The sequence below is a fragment of the Mya arenaria genome, chromosome 10 (genome assembly GCF_026914265.1).
Source record: "Mya arenaria isolate MELC-2E11 chromosome 10, ASM2691426v1".
NCBI lineage: Eukaryota > Metazoa > Mollusca > Bivalvia > Myida > Myidae > Mya > Mya arenaria.
This window is the reverse complement of record NC_069131.1, coordinates 66,460,056-66,481,161: the sequence shown is the minus strand read 5'-3', so window position 1 is coordinate 66,481,161 and position 21,106 is coordinate 66,460,056. Positions and strand designations below refer to the sequence as shown.

Genomic DNA, 21,106 nt, shown 5'->3' with positions numbered 1-21,106 from the left:
CAACCTGGGCTCCTTAAGCAGTGCTTTCCTCAGTTTCAATGCAAGCGACTGGCAGCTTTTCCACTTGAATCAAACATATACGAGGGTCTCGAAAGTTTCGAGACTGAATTCAAAAAGAAAACCACTCATAGGATGCATTTAAAACTTCATCAGCTGATAGCTTTATCTAATATAAACAAATCCTGGAAGTTTCAACAATAAACTTCGAAGTGAACGTATGCAACAAACATTACAAAAAGTACAGGTTACCCGTCCGTTCGCCTGTTTATATGCTCTATTTTTATTGTACGTTACATGTTCAACAAAAACTGCTTTTCTGGAGGGTAAAGCAAAATTCACAACATGTTAAGCATACAGCATAAACAACTCAGGTAATCAGACCAATGGTAAAAGCCCACGTTGGGATTATATGTCGGTTATCCAGTATTGTTTAATTTAAAATGTGTGACAAATGTCATGTAAATACGCTTTCGCTTTCAGATTAAACTGAACCCGACTTCATGTAGAAAGAGAATAAGGATATCAGTCCATGTTTAATCTCGAGATCTACGGACCGAGCTAAGGTTAAGATCTGAGAGTCACCTTTGCTGTCGTTTTATAGAACAATTTTCCTGACAACACAAGGCACACACACACACGCACGCGCGCAAGCACACGCACACGCACACACACACACACACACACACACACACACATTATCCCACCCCCACCAAGTTGGCTGACAAGGGAAGTTTGGGCATATCAATAAATTACAAACAATGTATTTAAAAAAGACCATTATACAAATACACCAAAATGCACCATTTCACATTAAAAATGGCTAAATAATTCCACCACTCCAATCCGTCCATCACCTTCCTCCCCCTGCAAACACAAAGTTTATTTTGAATTAATGTGCATACTGAACAAACTTCGAACCAAAACTAATTAGTATTAAATAACATGCAAATATAACATGGTCTGTAGTACCTGTAGTTAATAACTCTATTGTGTACATGCATCTTTCTAGTCCTGCTACATGTCAATTTATTACCTCTTATAATACTAATTTTCAATAAATCAGTTAAATAAAAACCTGGCGGAAGACAATAAAAATAATTAAGAAAATGTATTAAGTAATATTTGTATTATAGTATCGTAAAAAGCGTGAGGTAAGATATACGATCCGCGTGTGCAAGAAAGACCATTCGTACTCATAGTTGTGCAACTGTAGACCGAGTCATTTCCCTTACATCAATAGTGCATTGTTTTCGTAGCAAATAAGATTGGTAATTTTGTTTTTAAATAATTTTAAAGATATGGAAGGCGGAGTGACTAAGGAGCGATAGTATCAAGTACCAAGGCAAAGGTGTGGAGACACGAAGGTGTACTTTCGACACTTTCGTACTTTCTCACCTTCGCCATTGTGCCTTCGCCCCTTCACCTTCGTACTAGCTAAAATAAACAAATTATAAACTAAACTTAATTAGCATGCCGTCGCCCCCCCCCCCCCGCTCTCCCGCTCTCCCCCCCCCCCCCCGAAAAATACATCACTTCTTCGACCCGCTTAATGATGGCACTGAACACCCTGGGATGAAGACATACCTGTATTGTTTGCAGCCGACGGACCCTCGACTCAGACCAGCGGAATGAGCCGGGTAGGAGTAGAACGCGTACATCACGCGGTATTTCAGTTTACTGTTACGTATCTCGATATATCGTTTGAAAATAAAAATAAAAGAGCTTGTGAATAATTTACAAAATGTATCCTTCATACCATCATGATTACTCTCTTTAAAATTTTGAAAACCATAATAAAAACAACTACTATCTTCAACGACAGTAGTGGAAAGGATTATTTGTTCTACATTTCCAAAGCATGAACGGGTCTGGTTGTCAATGTGCATTTATTGTATGTGAAACATATTACAAGGCATACATCAATATTCAACGGTGTTCCTTACGGCCATCGCGTCTTTGCCCTCACGCGAAGGAGCTAAGAACAGAAGGGGCGACGGTGAAGACAAAGAAAGTACGCTCGATCGTGATGAAAGCTGAAAGCTATTAAAATCACAGTACTGTGTCACTTTTGTGACCATGAGAATTTACACCTGGTGTGGATCGAACCTTCTGGATGTTAAGCGGACACCTATACCACTAGAACACTCTCATCCACTAATGTTTACCCTCGTCATGGAGTAAGAGCAATTCGGCGAGCATGCTACATCGTTACATAGCAATCTTCTTCGGAACTCCTCGGTTATTTTCCATCGAAAACAATCTCGAATGTGTATGGACGGTTTACAATTTCAGAAACCTGTACGTCTAACTACGCTACAAGAAGATCGCGTAGTAATTTCAATTTAGCAGTAAACTTAATTACTATACTCTTCGGAATCTTAATTATCTATGCAATAATACACTTCACTAGCAATCATTTTAAACTTAGATATACAAAATACACGTTAAAACACTACAGTGAACTAAGACTATTATTTAAAATTTCACGAACTACTTCTGCTGGTGAACCGGCATACATCCGATGTTGGTTTCGATGGACAATGACCGAGGAGTTTCGAATGCTTCTGTGTATTTTTTATTGACACTTTTTTTATTAACACGTTTTAATAATTATTCTCTCTTCATTGGTAGCGTGTGTTCTTGGGTCTATATTTTAGTTTCTTTACGGATATAAATGTATTAAGTAATATAATTAATTCTACATATATTACAAAGACGTCTTATAAAAAAAAATGATGAATAAAAATACACAACTCAATACTTAATAAAAAAGTATGTAATATTATTACTTTAGTTTATAAATTAACAACATACTAGGCACAGTCTTCTGTTAAAGATGTGATTTCCTTGACATAATTTTAACCCGCAATAACGATACTTTCTTCAATAAGGCCATCAGGGGCGTAGCCAGGCTTTACTAAATGATACGCACGAAAGGGGGAGGATGTGGGAGGGGGAATATCCCTGTAGCCGTAGGGGGGTTCGGGGGGGGGGGGGAGGGCTCACCAGGGAAAAAATTGTAAAATGGAACTAACATGTTGAGCACTGATTTGTATTTGGCGGGATTTATAGGTTCGAAGCCGCCGACTTTGTAGTTACCAAGTGATTGATTTAGGCTCAGTAAGCTATCTAGCACAGAGAAACAATGCTTACTACTATAGCTGATCTTCTCTTTATTCTGATATCAATATTTAGCTTAACCCTCGACTAAGATGCCATTTTTTAGTCATATTTATTTTTTTTCATTTTCAAATTGATGTTACGTACACACGTTAGTGCGTTACGCTGGCTACGCACCTGGCCATGTTTAATACAAGCTTTCTTCGCGGTTACCCGACCGATTCAGTTAAATCGGCCCGTCTAAAACAAACACAAATGACCGTCGTTTGTTCGGTCTATTTTCTAGAAGGGCGTTAGTAGCCAAATCGCGCATAATTCCAGAGGGGTGGGTCACTTCAACATAAAAAATGTAAGAAGGACAACCGCAAACAAACAACATCTAAATTGTGGCCTTGTCCACATGTATACCCTGGATCGACACATTAACCGGCGTATAACGAATGGCCGGAGGGGTAAATTGTTATTAAATATCTTATGTTTGCCGAGAGTTTTCAATTCGTAAAATATATTTATACCTTAAAGAAATGTGTGCTTTGAAATATCCAATTTTAATTATTAAAATGTTTACAACGCTAAATCCCGATAGCTTCTTGGTAGAGCGTCAACCTCGGGTGCAGCAAGTCCCGCTTTCAAACCCCTTGCGCGTCATTCCGAATTATGTAACGATTTATTGGTAACAGTAGCTCCCTTGCCAGGCCCTAATATCACGAAAATACTTAAGTCAAATCTCATTCTCAGGCACTCAAGTACAATGATTGCTCTTGAATCAGTTTTCTTTGAATTATTGACAACTTAATATTATCATCAATTCGTTTTATTTTATTATATATTAGCGATGTTTTGGCGCTTTTTTGGCTTGAGAATTTGTGGCCACGTAGCATTAAATTCAAAAAAATATGTTTACTTTTTACCGCACTGCATGTTCAAGTACCAATTTTTGTTTTCTTGTTTTAAATTCCTTTTTCATAGAAGCTCCATTTCTTGTTTGACGAAATAATTTAGTTTAATTTAACCACTTAATTTCCGGAAAATTTACGCGCACCTGCAATTGATTGGTTTACAATGAGTTGGTTCGATGGCTATTCCGGAAATTGTCGAAGACGATGGCACAAGTCTGTGAGTTGTTGTTGTTTGTTTGTTATTTAACTTTCTGTTTTATCTTTATACTTAAATATCTAATCACTTTTTATAACAGTTTCACATGTATATGTCTTTAAAACTTATCCAAATGGTTTATATTCGACTGTTTTGAATATGAATCTAATCTGCCTATAAAGGACTCATAATTTAAACGCCTCTTTTGATGAAAGCAATTAATACAATTGATTTACAAGACAGATAAAGTTGAAGATAGAGTTTGTTTATTGAACTATATTTATGAAAAGGGACAGTCAGCTATCAGCTTAGTGGGCGGTTTGATTTCTTATAAATCTTATAAATTATATTTCATTATTTATATAAATCCGACAGATTTCTTATATAATCGGCAGAGAGTACACCGATATTGACTTGCCTTGCAAAGGTTGCAAGACACCAATAATCAAAGTTTAAAATCATTTAATATAAACGAGGTTTTAACATTGGCTATAGCGAATATTACCATTGAATGGGTATATTTAGTCACAGTACATCGCATGTTCAAAAAAGGCCGACAAACATTGACTATTTATATAACCGTTCCGCTTTACTTCAGTCGTTTTAATATTTAACTTTAAGCAATACAAGTGCTTCTTTAGAAATAAACCCGACATTGTATAATTTATTTGCGTTCAATAAATTGGAAATTTCAAACGGAATACCTTCATTTGTTAAACATCAAGTGAATGGAGGTTATACTATAGAATATAAATGAACGGGGTGGTTATAACTTACTGTGGCTATAAGTGTTATTTCGGTGCAGAAATGAGGCATAGAGGAAATTTGATATTAGGGTGATACCCACACATGTAACAAGAGTGTACGACATCTGTAGACACGACTCATATTGCTTTAAACGTATTATTGTGGATTATACTTTTTGTTACTTAATCTAAGATATACGCGTATTTTAATCTTCACTTCTATAACGAATTTAAAGAGCTGAAGAGGATTAAAATCAATTAACTTAAGATTATTTTTATTTTATTTTTATTTTCGACTATTATATACAAGTTTTGAGTGACCAGTGTTAAGACATTTTAATTTAGAAATTAAATTTTAATTCGACGGGCTGCATTAAAATGGGATGATTTTCAAGAGATGAGTTAACCATTCCATAAAACAGTGTCTTAAATCGTGCAAGGGAATCGTTGTCATAAAAAAAGTGTTAATGTGGATTAAACTCAGATCAATACAGAGTTGTTCCATAATCCATCCGGAGTGACCATTCTATGACAGTGAACCAAATTGATTTCGGAGACAATTGTCACATCTGGTGCCTGTTAAAAGATGTAAATGATGTTTGTTCAAGCCAGGTGAGATACTGTTACATGAGATTAAATAAGATGAAATAAGATACAGTTTTCTTTCCAATCATGGGTCCTGTACATTATAAAATCTGAATATACGTAAATGTATAAAAAAAAACTCAATTTAATAGCGAATGTTGTAAAACATACAATGCTTCATCATTATTGTTAAAACACACACACACACAAATTGGTTGATTTCTCAAATTACATGCGGGTAGTCAATTATTGAAGAGTATGGAAGAGTATACCGTAAAACAGATGGTGTGATCATGTAGTCGTGTCGATTTGTTTAATGTCGATTGGCGAGTTATACTACGTCATGTGGCAATCAATATTTCGACATGTTCACTTTCTAACTAGACGTTATTATTTCGACACATGGTGTTTTAGCGACATGTGATGTTTTTTTGATGAAAGTCGACATAATACAGTCGACATTACTATAGTATCACATCATCTATATACGATATACGCTTCCATAAGTCAATTGATTGATATATAAAGCATTGGTATTATGATTTAATTACACGACTTATCTAGCTAATAAGCGTACATGTCCTCATAAATATTGCGACAAGTCATGTTATTATTCGCACGTCGACGAAAAACAAGTCGACTTTCTTTATGTCAATGAAATCAACGCACAGTAACATTATATATAATACACTTATACTAAATACATGGTGCTTGTATAGATCGGTACTTAAGATATGTTAAATGTAATAATGTTAATATAATTGTTATGTTAATCGGTCTTCACAAACTTGAAACCCATAGTACAGTGATTTACATGTGTAAAAGGTATCTCTGTTGAATCTATTTTTTTCTTTGAAATGTTTTTTCACCTAACTCATATCAATCGTAAATAGTTGGATGCGGCAAAACAGTTTATTATGCAGTTCTGTCGATGAAGATGTCAAAGCAGTAATTTGACGATTTTTAACATTTAAGTTTCATCAAAAATACCAACGAATAATTTCAAGCTTGTAAGAATTTTGAAAAATATTACAATATTTAAAGGCATTATCAAATATGACTAACGAAACAGTGTATACTGTACAAAACATGCTACCGATGGAGCTGATGTTACTGGAGCATATATCTTTATTCGTATATAATATAGTAGTCACATCAACTTGGCGATATATTACATATGGAAGCGTATACCGTATACACTGATGATGTGGTCATGTAGTTTAAGTCGGTTTGTTATGGAAGCGTATACCGTATATAATGATAACACTAGTTTTGTCGCTTAAATTAAGTCGTCATGTACACTGGTATCCATTTAATAAGTCGCCATATCTACTGATATCCCCTTCACAAGTCGCCATATCCACTGATATCAACTTAATAAGTCGCCATATCCACTTACATCCACTTAATATGTCCTCATGTCCTCTTACATCTGACATCCACTTAATAAGTCGTCATGTCCACTGATATCCACTTTATAAGTCGTCATGTCCACTCATATCCACTAAATAAGTCGTCATGTCCACTCATATCCACTAAATAAGTCGTCAATTCCACTTATATCTCCTAAATAAGTCGTCATTTCCACTTATATCCCCTAAATAAGTCGTCATTTCCACTTATATCCCCTTAAATAATAATTCGTCATTTCCACTTATATCCCCTAAATAAGTCGTCATTTCCACTTATATCCCCTAAATAAGTCGTCAATTCCACTTATATCCCCTAAATAAGTCGTCAATTCCACTTATATCCCCTAAATAAGTCGTCATTTCCACTTATAAGTCGTCATGTCCACTTATATCCCCTTAAATAATAAGTCGTCATGTCCACTTATATCCACTTAATAAGTCGTCATGTCCACTTATATCCACTTAATAAGTCGTCATGTCCACTGATATTATCTTAATAAGTCTTCGTATATCATTGGCACCCTGTTTTGTTATAAGAAACACATAAAACTTATCGACAAGGCTACATTTTCAAATCATCAGTATATTCGGTATACGCTTCCATAAAATAATTTAACTGATATATGAAGACAATGCCACGGGCTAAATTATTAATTAAATTTGTCGATGATATAAGGTGCATGTAGTTTGTCAATAAGATAAGAGGTGTGTACATATTCAAGATTTACTGCACATACCCATAAAGAGCTTAATGAAAAAGATTATATTTAAATCAAAACCTCCAAGGAGCACATCGAGCGCCACTTATTTTGATAATAGCGAAAACAAATATACGAAGATATTTAATTATGGTGCAACTCTGCAGGCAGATAAGACAATAATTTAAAGTATACATATAGGTTATAGTTCATATATTTTTTTATAATTAAATATGTATGTCTCTATTTGCTGATGTCTTCAATTTGTATTGGTGCCTAAACAGCTGAAGTATGGGTATACGCTTGAAAAGTATTTGTGTATGGTTATCTTTAACCCCCTCAATAGACCTTTGGTTTCATAGGCTTACGTTATGTAAGGCATATTTCAAGAGAATAGAGGCAAAAGCTAAGTTCTTTTGTTGAGAGGTTCAAGAAAATTTCTGCAATCCTGGTGAGGGTTAGCGGTGAAACATCGGAATATGATTAGATATTCCAGTTAACAAAAATCGATTATTAAGGTGTCCAAGCCGGTATATCGTCACTATTGTTTGTAACGTAAGCGAATAATATCTTCGTTTTACCAGCTAAACAGCTAATGTTTTCATATTCGTTGAAAAAAATATCAAATTGTCAGTCTTTGAAGCGTTAGCAAGGAAGAAGTTTAATCCATACAGTAACAATACAAGTCAGAGAGGTTGAAAACCAATTGTTGGTACCTGTACAAACAGTATTATCAACGTTATTTGATTGGGACCATCAGCTCAACGACTTTACGACAAAATATCGTAATGTCAAGAATATCAATCACATCATTTACTGGGTGTCACAAATCAGGGGAGTATTAGGAATTTTACGTTAGAGGGGGCGTAACTTAGGTAACCTTTTGACCCGCTCCCCTCTCTCAGAACCGGAATTTTAGTGGTTTGGTTTAGGGGTATTCTTTCAAGTAGGTTTAAACCATTTCTAGTCCGAAATGTGGCATTTTGAGCTTAGTTATTCCTTTTTTCTCCTTTATTGAAGTTAAGAGTAAACGTGGACATTTTTACGGGGGAGGGGCGCGCGCCAGGTGCCCCTTCCCTGCATTAGCTATTGCAAATGAAATTGAAAACTAAACTTGCAAAATACGTTTACCCTTTACTGACCAAAAATGTTCTTAGTAACTTCAATATATTATTTCAAAATGCGATCGGAAGATAAGTGTGTTGATGCGATGGCCTTTAACGGTTGAAACCCCGTTGGCTCGAACTCGTTTGGATCGAAATCCTTGTTGGCTCGAACTCGTTTGGATCGAATTCCTTGTTGGCTCGAACTCGTTTGACTCGAATTTCTCGTTGGCTCGAACTCGTCTGACTCGAATTTCTCGTTGGCTCGAACTCGTTTGGATCGAATTCCTTGTTGGCTAGAACTCGTTTGACTCGAATTTCTCGTTGGCTCGAACTCGTTTGGCTCGATTTCATCCTTGGCTCGAAATCGTTTCGCTCGAGTTCCTCGTTAGCTCGAACTCGTCTGACTCGAATTCCTCGTTGGCTCGAACTCGTTTAGCACGAATTCCTCATTGGCTCGAACTGGATATTAAGGACCCATTTCTTTATACTAATTACTAATTGCTAATTACTCACGCTTGGCTCGAAGTTTCCAAGGCTCGATGTATTTTCGCCGGTCACCAGGAGTTCAATCCAACGGGGTTTGGTGTATTTAATAAAATAACAAAAAATATTCCCATTTACTGACTGATACTGCCACCTATGGTATGAAATTGCGCTGAGCTTGTACTTTAACCCTCTGGAAGAATGCCGGTGGTCGATGCTATCAATGTCCATCTTAATGAGGGTACCGGAGACGCCTGTGCACTTTCCCACCGGAAACCCGCGCGCCCATTACCACCTGCCTCAACTTTCTGCGGGCTTGCTAATATGGATTTGGTCAATTGCAAAATATGAATACCTTACACAAACACAAAATGCTCATCAATTTACACGGTGATTAACTTTAACGAGGACGTAAACAACTAAAATATATCTAAATAAACGTTTAAGTACATTTTTTTCTGGGCAAAAGGGAGAGCTGCCAATCTTAAAACAACTAACCTGAAACAGAGGTCTGTGTTTAAATAGCGCTTTAAAACTGGGTTTGGTATCTTCTTTCACATGAAGTCTTGTACTTTTGATAATTTGTGACCATTAGCCAGTCGGACAAGCTAACGTGTGACAGCGAACATGACTGCATGTACGCGCTACACGGATCAGACTTCAAATTTATTATTGGTGAGAAAACTATCGTCGATATTGAAGAAAAATCCCTTTCATAAAGAAATAAAGATGTCCAGCCGATGTTAATCTTCACATTCATCATTGTCTTCATCATTGTCTTCATCATCATCATCATCATCATCATCATCATCATCATCTTCTTCATCATCATCATCATCATCATCATCATCATCATCATCATCATCATCATCATCATCATCATCATCATCATCATCATCATCATCATCATCGTCGTCGTCATCGTCGTCGTCATCATCATCATCATCATCATCATCGTCGTTGGTGGCGGCGTCAGAGCAGCCTCAGCAGCAGCAGCAGCAGCAGCAGCAGTTACATCAGCCGCAGCAGTAGCAGTATCATCATCATCATCATCATTATCATTATCATCATCGCCGCCGCTGCTGCCGCAACCACAACCATTATCATCAACAACATCTCATCGTCGTTGTCGTTTTCTTTACAGCATTATTTTTATTAACATTTGCGGCAGCAGAATCATTATCACCAAAGACCAAATGACACTGAGTTTATCGTTCTTAAGCAGAAAAAATATATAAGACAGTATTGTTATCGGTATTTGAACTAGCCCTTATCCTTTTGACATTTCTTCTATTCATTTAAACGAAAGCAATTTAATTCTTATGATTTTGAATGCCTAATGTTGAACAAATATTATGTACAATGACTTTATTCTCCAGGCAATAAAAAAAACGGAAGCAAAATAGTTTCTTCACGTAAAACAGATCACAGGTCTCATTAAAATCTTGTCTTAAATAATGATTTCTCTGTTCATATGGATCGATATTTACAGCAAAATTACAAATTCATAACAATATTAAACATGAATAGTAGTGACTCTATAATATATCGATACAATTGAAAGAATTGTATTCGTGTCCGTCCATCTGTTGCACTATGGGATCGATAGCGAGAAATCAGGATTATAACGTATTCGAGAAAATATCAAAGATGTTTGAATGACGCACATTAAATACAGGGGATATATTATTAGATAGAAATTTGAATTATGTAACTAAATCTGTATACGTTAAACAAACTTATTGTTATTTTAAGTAGAAGACACGTGACGATATAGAGGCAAATTTGAATCTACATTTTTTTTTCAAAAGACATTTGTCTTCGGACATAAGATTCGCGTAAATTGTGTTTTTATCTGGAGTGAATTTTAAAAACGTCCAATCATTGTTTCATTCGATAACACCATTGCCTCCATAGCTGACGCCTACAGTGGACCTGTAAGCCTGCCGCTGTCGTTGGTCTCCTCCACCGGAAGTATGTACAAGAAGCTGACGCGTTACGCCAAGGTGATCACGGCCATCGCCGTCCCCGTGATCCTGCTGTTCACGTGCATAAACGTGCTCGTGCTATCGAGGTTTGGTGCACATGATACTACGTTGATTCTGCGGGAAAAGGTTTACCACAAGGGAGGTGCGAGCGACGGAACCTCCAGCTCCGATGCCGTCCGCCAGCCCCCGCTCCCCGTCTTAAGAGAAGGCGGCGACAAAACGGACGACGAGGTAAAGAAGATTTCTGGAAATGGGGAGAGGAAATCCGGAGATGGAGACCCAGATGCGTTACGGTACAAGAGAGTAAGGAACCCGGGCCGAGTCGTGATGCAAGATGACGGCATCGACGCGATGCTTGCCAAGCTGCGAACGCCGAAACTGACGCCATTCTTCCCTTCCTACTACTCCAACATCACGTTCAGCAACCTCGTACGGCGGTTGGGAGGCATGACCCGCAGGAACGCGCCGACGCTCGAAGGCTACGAGGAACTCAAACCGTAAGTTAATTAACGTTAAAGATTATGTACGTATATGCATATCATGCATCTGTTCATTATGTTTTTCTTGCAATCACACATGTTGTTCCATACTGGTAAATAAGCACGCATGCATTTCAAGGTCTCAACGTCAGACCATACTAAGTACTTTTTCACGGGTATGTGGAGCGGATCTAAGTATTGTACCCAAGCGGCAGCCGTAACGAGGCTTGTCAGACATTCAGCGTCCCCATGTGTCGGACTTTTCGATCCGCTCCGTATGCACGTGAATCATACTTTTTTCGACGAATCTTAACATTAATTTCAGTAAAATTGACGTTGTTAATGCTGAGTTTAAACATTCACAACAAAGCGCCAGTTTAGTTGGTCATTGACGTCAACGTCAACACGCGCATTAATGTTAAGTCAACGTCAAATAATTCACTAAAACGTCGCTATTTTCAGGTTTTAGAATGATCTTGACATAGTATTAAACATAAATATATTTTAATTTTACTCATCTAAAAGATCATACGTTTAATCGCATTATACAGTAAAATACTATTCTCAGATGGTGTGCCGCCGCTGCCAGTCTCAACGCGTGTATTTCATACAAAAAAAGACATCACCTTATGAGTGGGAGGGGCACACAATAGGTTGATACAGAACACTTTTTATGCATTATCATGTTTAACCCATCCGACTGTAATGATCAAAACGAAAAAGTTATTATGACTTGTGTACATATAAAAACATCTAGGCGATATTTGGCGTTTTTTAACTTGGTAATTTATGGCCACGTAGCCATGATCTCAAACAAATATATAACAGCCAATTTGTTTTGAATTGAATGAAAAGCATTTGCCTATTGTTTTGATAATGAAAGTCAAAAGATTTAATCATAATAATGCATTGAAATAAAATAAATAAATATATATATATTATTTTATATATATATATATATATATATATATATATATATATATATATATATATATATATATATATATACTGCATCAACCTACTGTGTGTCCTTTATGTGCGACTTGCGCTAAATGCTCGATTTGTTATACAAGTAAAATTTCTTTTTATGCAGCGTATTATTTTTGTATAATAGTTGCCTGTTTGAAATAAAGTGCTTTTGCTTTAGCTGGGATGCATCTCCAATTGTAAACGAAAAAACTTTCTTTGGATGCTGATTTGCTTTAATTTTGTTTTCCACAATCGCGATAAAATGAAAACGTTTTAAACTAAACTTGCTCGCATAATTTATTGCGCAAGCAGTTCATTAAAATCAAACTTACGTCAGTGCTCAATCGAAGATTTCCATTATGATATTCAAACAGCTGTCTACAGTTATTTAAAAAGATCGGATTACAGTGAAACTGAGGGTTTTCTTTCGTTCAGATGACGTAATATACGTAGAAGACTAGATTAACATCATTAATTACTTTGTTTGTTTGAAAAGAAAATAATGCACACCACAATATTTGTTACTGAAAGAAATGTTTTCATATTTGGACATTTGAAAACCATGCTTAAGATCTTAACTTCCTAAGCGTAGCTCCGTTTTGGGCGCAATTCCGTTCCAATAAATGTATCTTAATGACATTCATCGCATAGAGTACGCCCGGTTAGTTCAATCGGTAGAGCGTTGGACTCTGAATCGGACCACCCTGGTTCGATTCCCGGGCGGACCAGGTTACTTCTGTTGTGATAGGTTATGAAATCCTTTCTGCGACCATTCGCACTGTACCACTGCCCCTGGCATGTACAGAAGTTGTCAGTTCCTTGCAGAGGTGAAGGCACCTAGTACTGGTTTTGCCTAGGAAATGTGTGCGGTCTTTGAACTGTCACTCTGGGACCCATCAATGTGCTCACGCCGGGACCCGGAGTATAAACTACTAACACCACCACCTCATCGCATAGATTCCGCCCATGAGTTTGCGGGTGTACCTGAGCATTCTTAAGCAGCGTAAGATTTTCGACATAGATATCTTATTGAAATGGACACCGTGGCCATACACTTTGACAAGAGTATTCTTAAATGTCATAAATGATCCTTATTGAAGATTTTTTGAATGAAAATGTGCAATAATTGTTAAACATGCTATATGCCACATGTATGGTCAGTCTTACCATAAATGATCTTCTAATAAAGCTTGCACAATCAATTTAATGAATATATAGCGAGTACAGACTCCAGTATAAAAATATAAGTCAAATCTTTTGGAGAAGAACTTTTAAGGATATATAATATCTTTCGTTCAAATCCTTTTCTAGCTTGTACATGTGTTTTCTGTTTGTCTTTTTGTTATGTGTGTATACGCTGATGAATAAAATATGTTTAAACTAAATCTCAAACTTAATCTCAAGTCAATTTCAAAGAATTTTACCACATAACATCCAAAGAGATTAAAAATTGTATGTTTTTACTCTTTAAAACGATATTCTCTCATAAGGTATGTTGACAATAACAATTTGGTCAGTGTGCAGAGGAAAAATGACTCTGAAGCAAAAACTGTACTTAAATACAATTTATTATGTTTGAGTCATTACTCAAGAACTTGTTTCGCTGTAGTCTTTCGCAAGTCGATTATGCAGGGCCCAATTTCTCGAAACTTCTTAAGTCCCTTATAATAGGATTAAGCTAAGTTTACTTTTTTTGTTTTTCAATAATTTGCATAAAATTAACTTCTTGAAGAGCTTTTATACTCTTGATAGAATTAATCTTGATGACTATCACAATACACCATTATTCATTCATCCAAACTCGATTTAAGTATGTATTTTGGCTAATTGAAATAAGCTGCTTAAGCCTGTTAAGCTTAAAAAGTTTCGAGAAATTGGGCCCAGTATAACAAATATAACTACACTTCAGTGTAAGGCAAAAACCATCTTGTTTGGGTCTACCCGAGATAATTAGGCTGTATTGCTTTACTCCCTAGTCCCTTAATGGCTTACTTAAAAATAAAAAAAATAAAAATATATGCATAACTTGATTATTGGAGAGTCTTAGCGAACGTTCGGGTCGCGGGTATTTTTGTGCATTGGTCGGGTTAGGCCACATAAACTATCGAATAATTGTAACCCAAGTTTGAACTACTTTTTTGTGGGTACATTGTCTTAGAATGTACTTTAATAAGATTAAAGAAGTGTTTGGCAGGGCTATTGAAAAATGGAAAATATTAAACAATTCGGCAATAAGCAGATTAATATAAGCTACGGTTAAGGCTCACTTTTTCAACTTTTAAGTATACTGAATTTTAAAATTTTGATGTTAATACCTTACACAAATTCAGGCCACCAACGGCCGTAGCTGCTCTACGATCTACCTGGACACTCAAACAAAGCTTAGTTCAGTGTTAAATGTATCTATGTCATTTCCAGAAAGCCAGGTGACCCAGAGCTGCCGATCTGGAAGAAGGTACACCGGAACATCCGTCAGTTTTCGCTCTACGATCCCGACGACCCTAATCTAGCCGCCCTCATGCACGACATGGCCACGCTTCCAATTAAGGAGACAGGTATGCCACGTGCATATGCGTTTTTTTTAATCCTTGCGGTCAAGGGTAACCCACAAAAGTGCAAAGACTTATTTCCAACGGGGTCCTTTGTATATGCTGAAGGGACAGCACACACAATAGACCGTGGTTGGATACAAGGAAGTCAGGGTGCGATACCCTAGCTCTTTTCAAAGAGACCCCTTGGATTTTTATCGTGCTCGGTGTAAAGCACCGATGCACGAGGTACAACTTTCTTGTGTTAAAACAGTACTGAGCCCCCTTTAAATGCCGAGCACAAGGAAGGGGAGCTACTTGTACCAACTATTTACGTCTTAATGTATGACGCGGTCAGGGATCAAATCCACGACCTCCCGCTCCGTAAGTGAACGCCTTAACCACTTGGACATGGGGACGGAATCGTTTCAGAGTGTATCCATCCTGCATTCGTTCTGTCAAATCGGTTCGTCCGCTGTCTTTCTTTCTCTCCGGGGTTCAGTTAGCCGAATTTAGGGATCAGATGGAATCGAAAGTGCTCTTACAGCAGCTAAATAAGATTTTTCAAGGTGGCCTCTACTGTAGTATTATGTTTTTAGTACGATTTTATCCAGAATTTTATGCATTTAATTGCCTAAATAGTGTAGCATTATGCGAGGGTATAGTAAATGCATAGTTTATCCATAAGTTGATTGAAAAACATTGCTGCTTTGCTGCTAACAGAGATGGCTCTTTTACAAAATTTTATTATAAACACAACACCCTGAAGAATATGGTTGTACCATTCAGAGAAGAATACCCTACAGTATAATGCAATTATTTACAGACGAGAATGACGGAGGAACCCAGCTGAAGCTCAACATCCGGTTCTCAAATGGAGGTCGTGCTGTCATGAAGTTCATGAGGTAGGCAGGGGATGGTGGTGGTGGTATGGGGGGGGGTGTAAGATATGCTCCCCTGGGAAAGTCTTGTTCTGTTATGTAACGTGCACATTCTGAAATAGGTAATTTTCTGTCGAACGCAACCTCGGATGTATAGGTCAGACACTACTATTAAAATAGAGTTCCTATACATTCTATAGCCAATTGACAAATTCGCACGCGAAATAACACTGATTTTAGTGCCTCACTATCCCAACACCATAGGGAACTAATAACACATGTGTACTAAAGTTTAAACAACGTAAGAAAAGAGTTACGTTTCGTATAAGAAAAATAAAATTAGTTGAACGTAGCCACTGTGTATTCGATAGTGACCTAATCCGCTGATCTACAGCTTCAACCCTATAAATATAGAAAGTAGCCAATGGTAGGAGGTGGTATAACCATGCTTTGACTCACTGTCATGTGTCAATTAAAAGAAATAAGGCAATGTGACAATGAGTAGGCATTTCCGAATTGGTGTAATTCGACCTTGTTTTCGAAGAAAATGGCCGAGAAGTTCCGAATTGCTCGGCTCCAAATTTATTACAATGAAATCACGATTCAAACTATCCGGAATGCAGATATATGGATACGAAATGCGATTAAAACGAAAATGAATATGATTTCCTGGCAATTTTAAGACTTCAAAAGTATGAGTAGGCGCGGGCAGCGTATTTACGGGTACTGTATAATACGATACTATACAACACTGATCGATACGTTCTCGTTGGTGTGCTACGCTTTAGACATTTGTGAACGCTTACATGATTGTTTTTATGGATAAGTCGTGTTATATATTTACACCTCAACTTCCATTCCTTAAATGAACTGCCTTTCGGCAGTTGCGTTTATCAATCGATGAACGCAACATCTTCGGATATGTTCGGATCGCAAGTCATTGCATAACAATGTACATGAAAAATATTTACCTTGTTATTGTATGAATTGTGTCAGTAGATCCCAAAAAAATATATATCAACATTTAAAAAAGTGTTATTTTTTTACGTTTAAAAGTGATTTCCAAGTGGTTGATCTTTTCTCGCGTTATTGTGACGTCATTTGAAAAAATGCTTCCGGTTACAGTCGGGTCGTTCTATTTACAGAATGGGTAAGAAAGGGTTACTGACAAATTTTCTTAAATAAAATGAAGTATTTTTTTAACAATTATTGAATGAAATAATGATCTATTGGTGTAAATATCAGTAATGAAGTGGGATGGTCAAAGTGTGTGTAGTCTGAAGGACTCCACGCGTGCTTTGACCAGCCTAATTGCGTTCATAATCCCGATAATGACATCAATACCCGCTATTCATTCCTTAATAAAACTCACTGGTAACATGCGGAGTCACGAATCGCTTTGTAGTATGTGAGAGACGTTCGTTTTTCTTCTGTATAATAGAATTATTTTTTATTTAAAAATCACAAGGTCATCAAGCTCAAATCGACGAAACCACCCGATTGGTCAGAACTTTGATAAAGTTTACAACGTTGTTAACCTCATCGTTGTTAACTTTAAAAGGTGAAACATTTTACGATGTGTTCATACATAGGCGTAAATCACTTACAACCTTAACATGTGTCTCAAATACTGTAGATCGAATGAGAATCTCTTAAACTTCCAGTGCAGTAAAGATTTTAAAGTTGACAACGATAACGTTAACAACGCTGCTAACATTGACAAAGTTCTTAGCAATCGTCTCAATACTAACAAATTACGATTAGAGTACTATTTACAAATGCCATCTCCTTGAAATGTTAAGGGATTTTCTTAAAAATCAGATTTATGGAGGCATGATCTAATTGACGCAATCGCCCATTTTCCCAATTATGTCACATCAACGACCCACATTTAATATCCTTATGTAAGTTGTGGTTTTGTTTGCACGTGCAGGTACCCGCGTGAGAAAGAGGCGAGCGAGAATCACTACATATTTGACGACACTGAGCGGCACGTGGCGGAGATTGCTGCCTTCCAACTAGACAAGTAAGTTGTTTGGTTTATCCCTGCCATCCATAAGAGGTTCTCTCAGCCCCGTCGTCAAACCACCACCATCACCAGCTTCTACAGGCTAAACCGCCGCCATCCTGCCTTTGTTTTACAGTCATCCCCTTATTTCATTTGCTTCTTATTATGTAATCGTAACCTTTTAGGTTAGAGCCCACTAAATAGTTTTCTTTAAATTTAATAATCGATTGACTGATTTTCACGCTGATGTTTAGTGTTTCACGACCCCAACACCACACATGGGAAGAAAGTTCAACATGTGTACTTAAAATTAAACAACGTTTAAAAACAAGTAACGTTTTTAACAAGAAGAAGTGGTTGAACGTAGCCACTATGCATTCGATAAAGTGAGCATATCTGGTGTTGGAGTACAAACAATGCGGTGAAAATGTAAACAAAAAGTAGATCGAATAGATCCAGAATATTCAGCACGGTTATTAAATCACAAACCAGTCAGCTTTAAAACCTAAAGCATCTAGCAAGTAGCTAATGGTTTGAGATGGTATAGTCATGTATGAGATATCTTCGACGTGTTTTGTTTAATTCACTGCCATGTGCTACAAATGGGTAGTCACTCCCGAATTGAAATTTGTCCTAAATTTACAGCTGAATCAATAACAATCACTTATCATTATTTCCTGATGAATTATACTCCTTCCGGCCTCGTCTTTTTTCAGTTCAGACATTATATAGAAACATTTTGTTTAATTCTCAACAGATAAAAACGAACGCAGAGCTTATCATTTTTCTCACCAAGCGCCGATCCCGTTTTTAGTACCTACATCGTTTACGACACTGAGCGACACGTGGTTGAGTTTCAGTGACGAGCCAATTTCACTCATGCCCCACCACGAACGCCTTACGCCGCTCCAACCTAACTGCTACGTCAGGAGATTCGTTCTATCAACGCTGACCTAACCTCTAGCTTCTCCCCAACCCACCAATTTCTTTTCTTACTCCTATAACAGTACATCTTGTGCACCATCGAACGACACGTGACTAAGATAGGACCCTTCATCCTAGAAAAGTAATTCATCCTTCAAATCCTCGCCGACCCACCCCTCACTACTTTACCTATGTTGTCCCATCCAAACTCCAAAATCCGATCTTTCGTGAAACTGTCAAACGCTTGCCAAGATCGACACCAACCAGCGAAGCAATAAAGCCGTTCCTACCTATCCGTCATTTCTAAGTCCTACCACATTCTCCTTAGCTACAATACTGCCTTTGCTTATGGACATTAAAATATATTGATTTTATAACTTAATATAAATTGTCACTTTTGATCTTATCTTGACCCCCTTACTCCAACCACACACATACTGCCACTGTAGTTCTCGCTATCTATTATCGCAGGGTCCTAGGTTTCTACCGTGTGCCACCAACAGTTGGCCGCCGGCTAAACATCACATCCGAAATACAGCCCATCGCCCCGGACTCCCTATTCAGGACAATGTTTTGGTCACCAGGTAAGCGCATGTTGCACCCATGGCCCTAGACTCCCTCTGCCTGACCATGTTCTAGCCACCAGATAAGCGCATGTTGCAGCTCATGACCCTAGACTCCCTCTAACTGACCATGTTCTGGCCACCAGGTAAGCGCATCTTGCAGCCCATCGCCATAGACTCCGTCTCCCGGGCCATGTTCTAGCCACCAGGTAAGAGTAGGTTGCAGCCCATCGCCCTAGACTCCCTCTCCCGGGCCATGTTCTGGTCACAAGGTAAGCGCAAGTTGCAGCCCATCGCCCTAGACTCCGTCTCCCGTGCCATGGCCTGGTCACCAGGTAAGCGCAGGTTGCAGCCCATCGACCTAGACTCCGTCTCCCGTGCCATGGCCTGGTCACCAGGTAAGCGCAGGTTGCAGCCCATCCCCCTAGAGTCCGTCTCTACGTGCCATGGTCCGGTCACCAGGTAAGCACATGTTGTAGCCCATCGCCCTTGACTCCTTCTGCCGGACCATGTTCTTGTCACCAGGTAAGCACAAGTTTCAGCTTATCGCCAGAGACTCCCACTGACGGACCATGTTCTGGTTACCAGATAAGCGCTAGGTCCAGCCCATCGCCCAAGACTCTCTCTCCCGGACCATGTTCTGGTACCCAGGTAAGCGCTAGGTGGATCCCATCAACCCGAACTCCATCTTCGTGATCAGGTTCTGATCACCAGTTTATCGCTAGGTACAAATCATCTTCAATGACTTCATCTACGGAGCCATGTCTTGATCTCAAGGTAAGCGCTAGGTGCAGCCCATTTTTCCAGAAAAATACAAACAGGGTGGGTGAGGGGGTACATTTTTCGCCTGTGCAAAACTCAGTGAACGTATCTTGTTTGTCTATGTATAAATTGGCACGGGTATTTTGTCTTCATATGCAAAAAAAGGAATAGGCATTTTGATTGCCTTTGCAAAAATAGGTGGAATTACTTTGTGTCAGAATGAAATCGTTACCTCTGCATCCTGAAATCAATACAAGCTGTTGTCGTTATCTAACCAAATAAACAGGTAATTACTAATTAACTGTGTGATTAAGCCAGTAAAGGAGAGGTTAGAGTGGGAAATAATAACGTTTACAAGGTGACATATGGTAACTTTATGTGGGAATGTTTCTATAGAGTGACTTATCGGTGCTTTTCGCTCAGAGTTCATTCAAATCATTCTGGCATTAGTGTGGGTTAATATTATAATGAACCATTAAAAACTATAACAACTAGACCAAGTAAACAGTAAAACTACAGGGACTAGATCAAACAAACACTTAACAGATAGGGACTAGGCCAAACAAACACTAAACCTACAGGGACTAGGCCAAACAAACACTAAACCTACAGGGACTAGGCCAAACAAACACTAAACCTACAGGGACTAGGCCAAAAAACACTTAACCTACAGGGACTAGGCCAAACAAACACTTAACCTACAGGGACTAGGCCAAACAAACACTAAACCTACAGGGACTAGGCCAAACAAACACTTAA

The 21,106-nt window shown here is 37.9% G+C and overlaps 1 protein-coding gene across 3 annotated transcripts in view; it reads left to right on the top strand.

Moving 5' to 3' along the window:
- Positions 1 to 4,172: 4,172 nt before the first annotated feature.
- LOC128206861 (extracellular serine/threonine protein CG31145-like) overlaps positions 4,173 to 21,106 on the top strand; it is a 28,891-nt gene continuing 11,957 nt past the window's right edge. The window contains exons 1-6 of one of the 3 annotated variants that reach the window (XM_052909560.1): positions 4,173 to 4,236; positions 11,163 to 11,730; positions 15,100 to 15,236; positions 16,036 to 16,114; positions 18,024 to 18,116; positions 19,494 to 19,606. In XM_052909560.1, coding sequence (XP_052765520.1) covers positions 4,224 to 4,236; positions 11,163 to 11,730; positions 15,100 to 15,236; positions 16,036 to 16,114; positions 18,024 to 18,116; positions 19,494 to 19,606 — 1,003 coding nt within the window. In that variant the 5' untranslated portion in view covers positions 4,173 to 4,223. Of the gene's footprint in view, positions 4,237 to 4,831; positions 5,574 to 10,854; positions 11,731 to 15,099; positions 15,237 to 16,035; positions 16,115 to 18,023; positions 18,117 to 19,493; positions 19,607 to 21,106 lie in introns of those variants that run through there. The other 2 variants (XM_052909561.1, XM_052909562.1) reach the window with 2 other exon arrangements.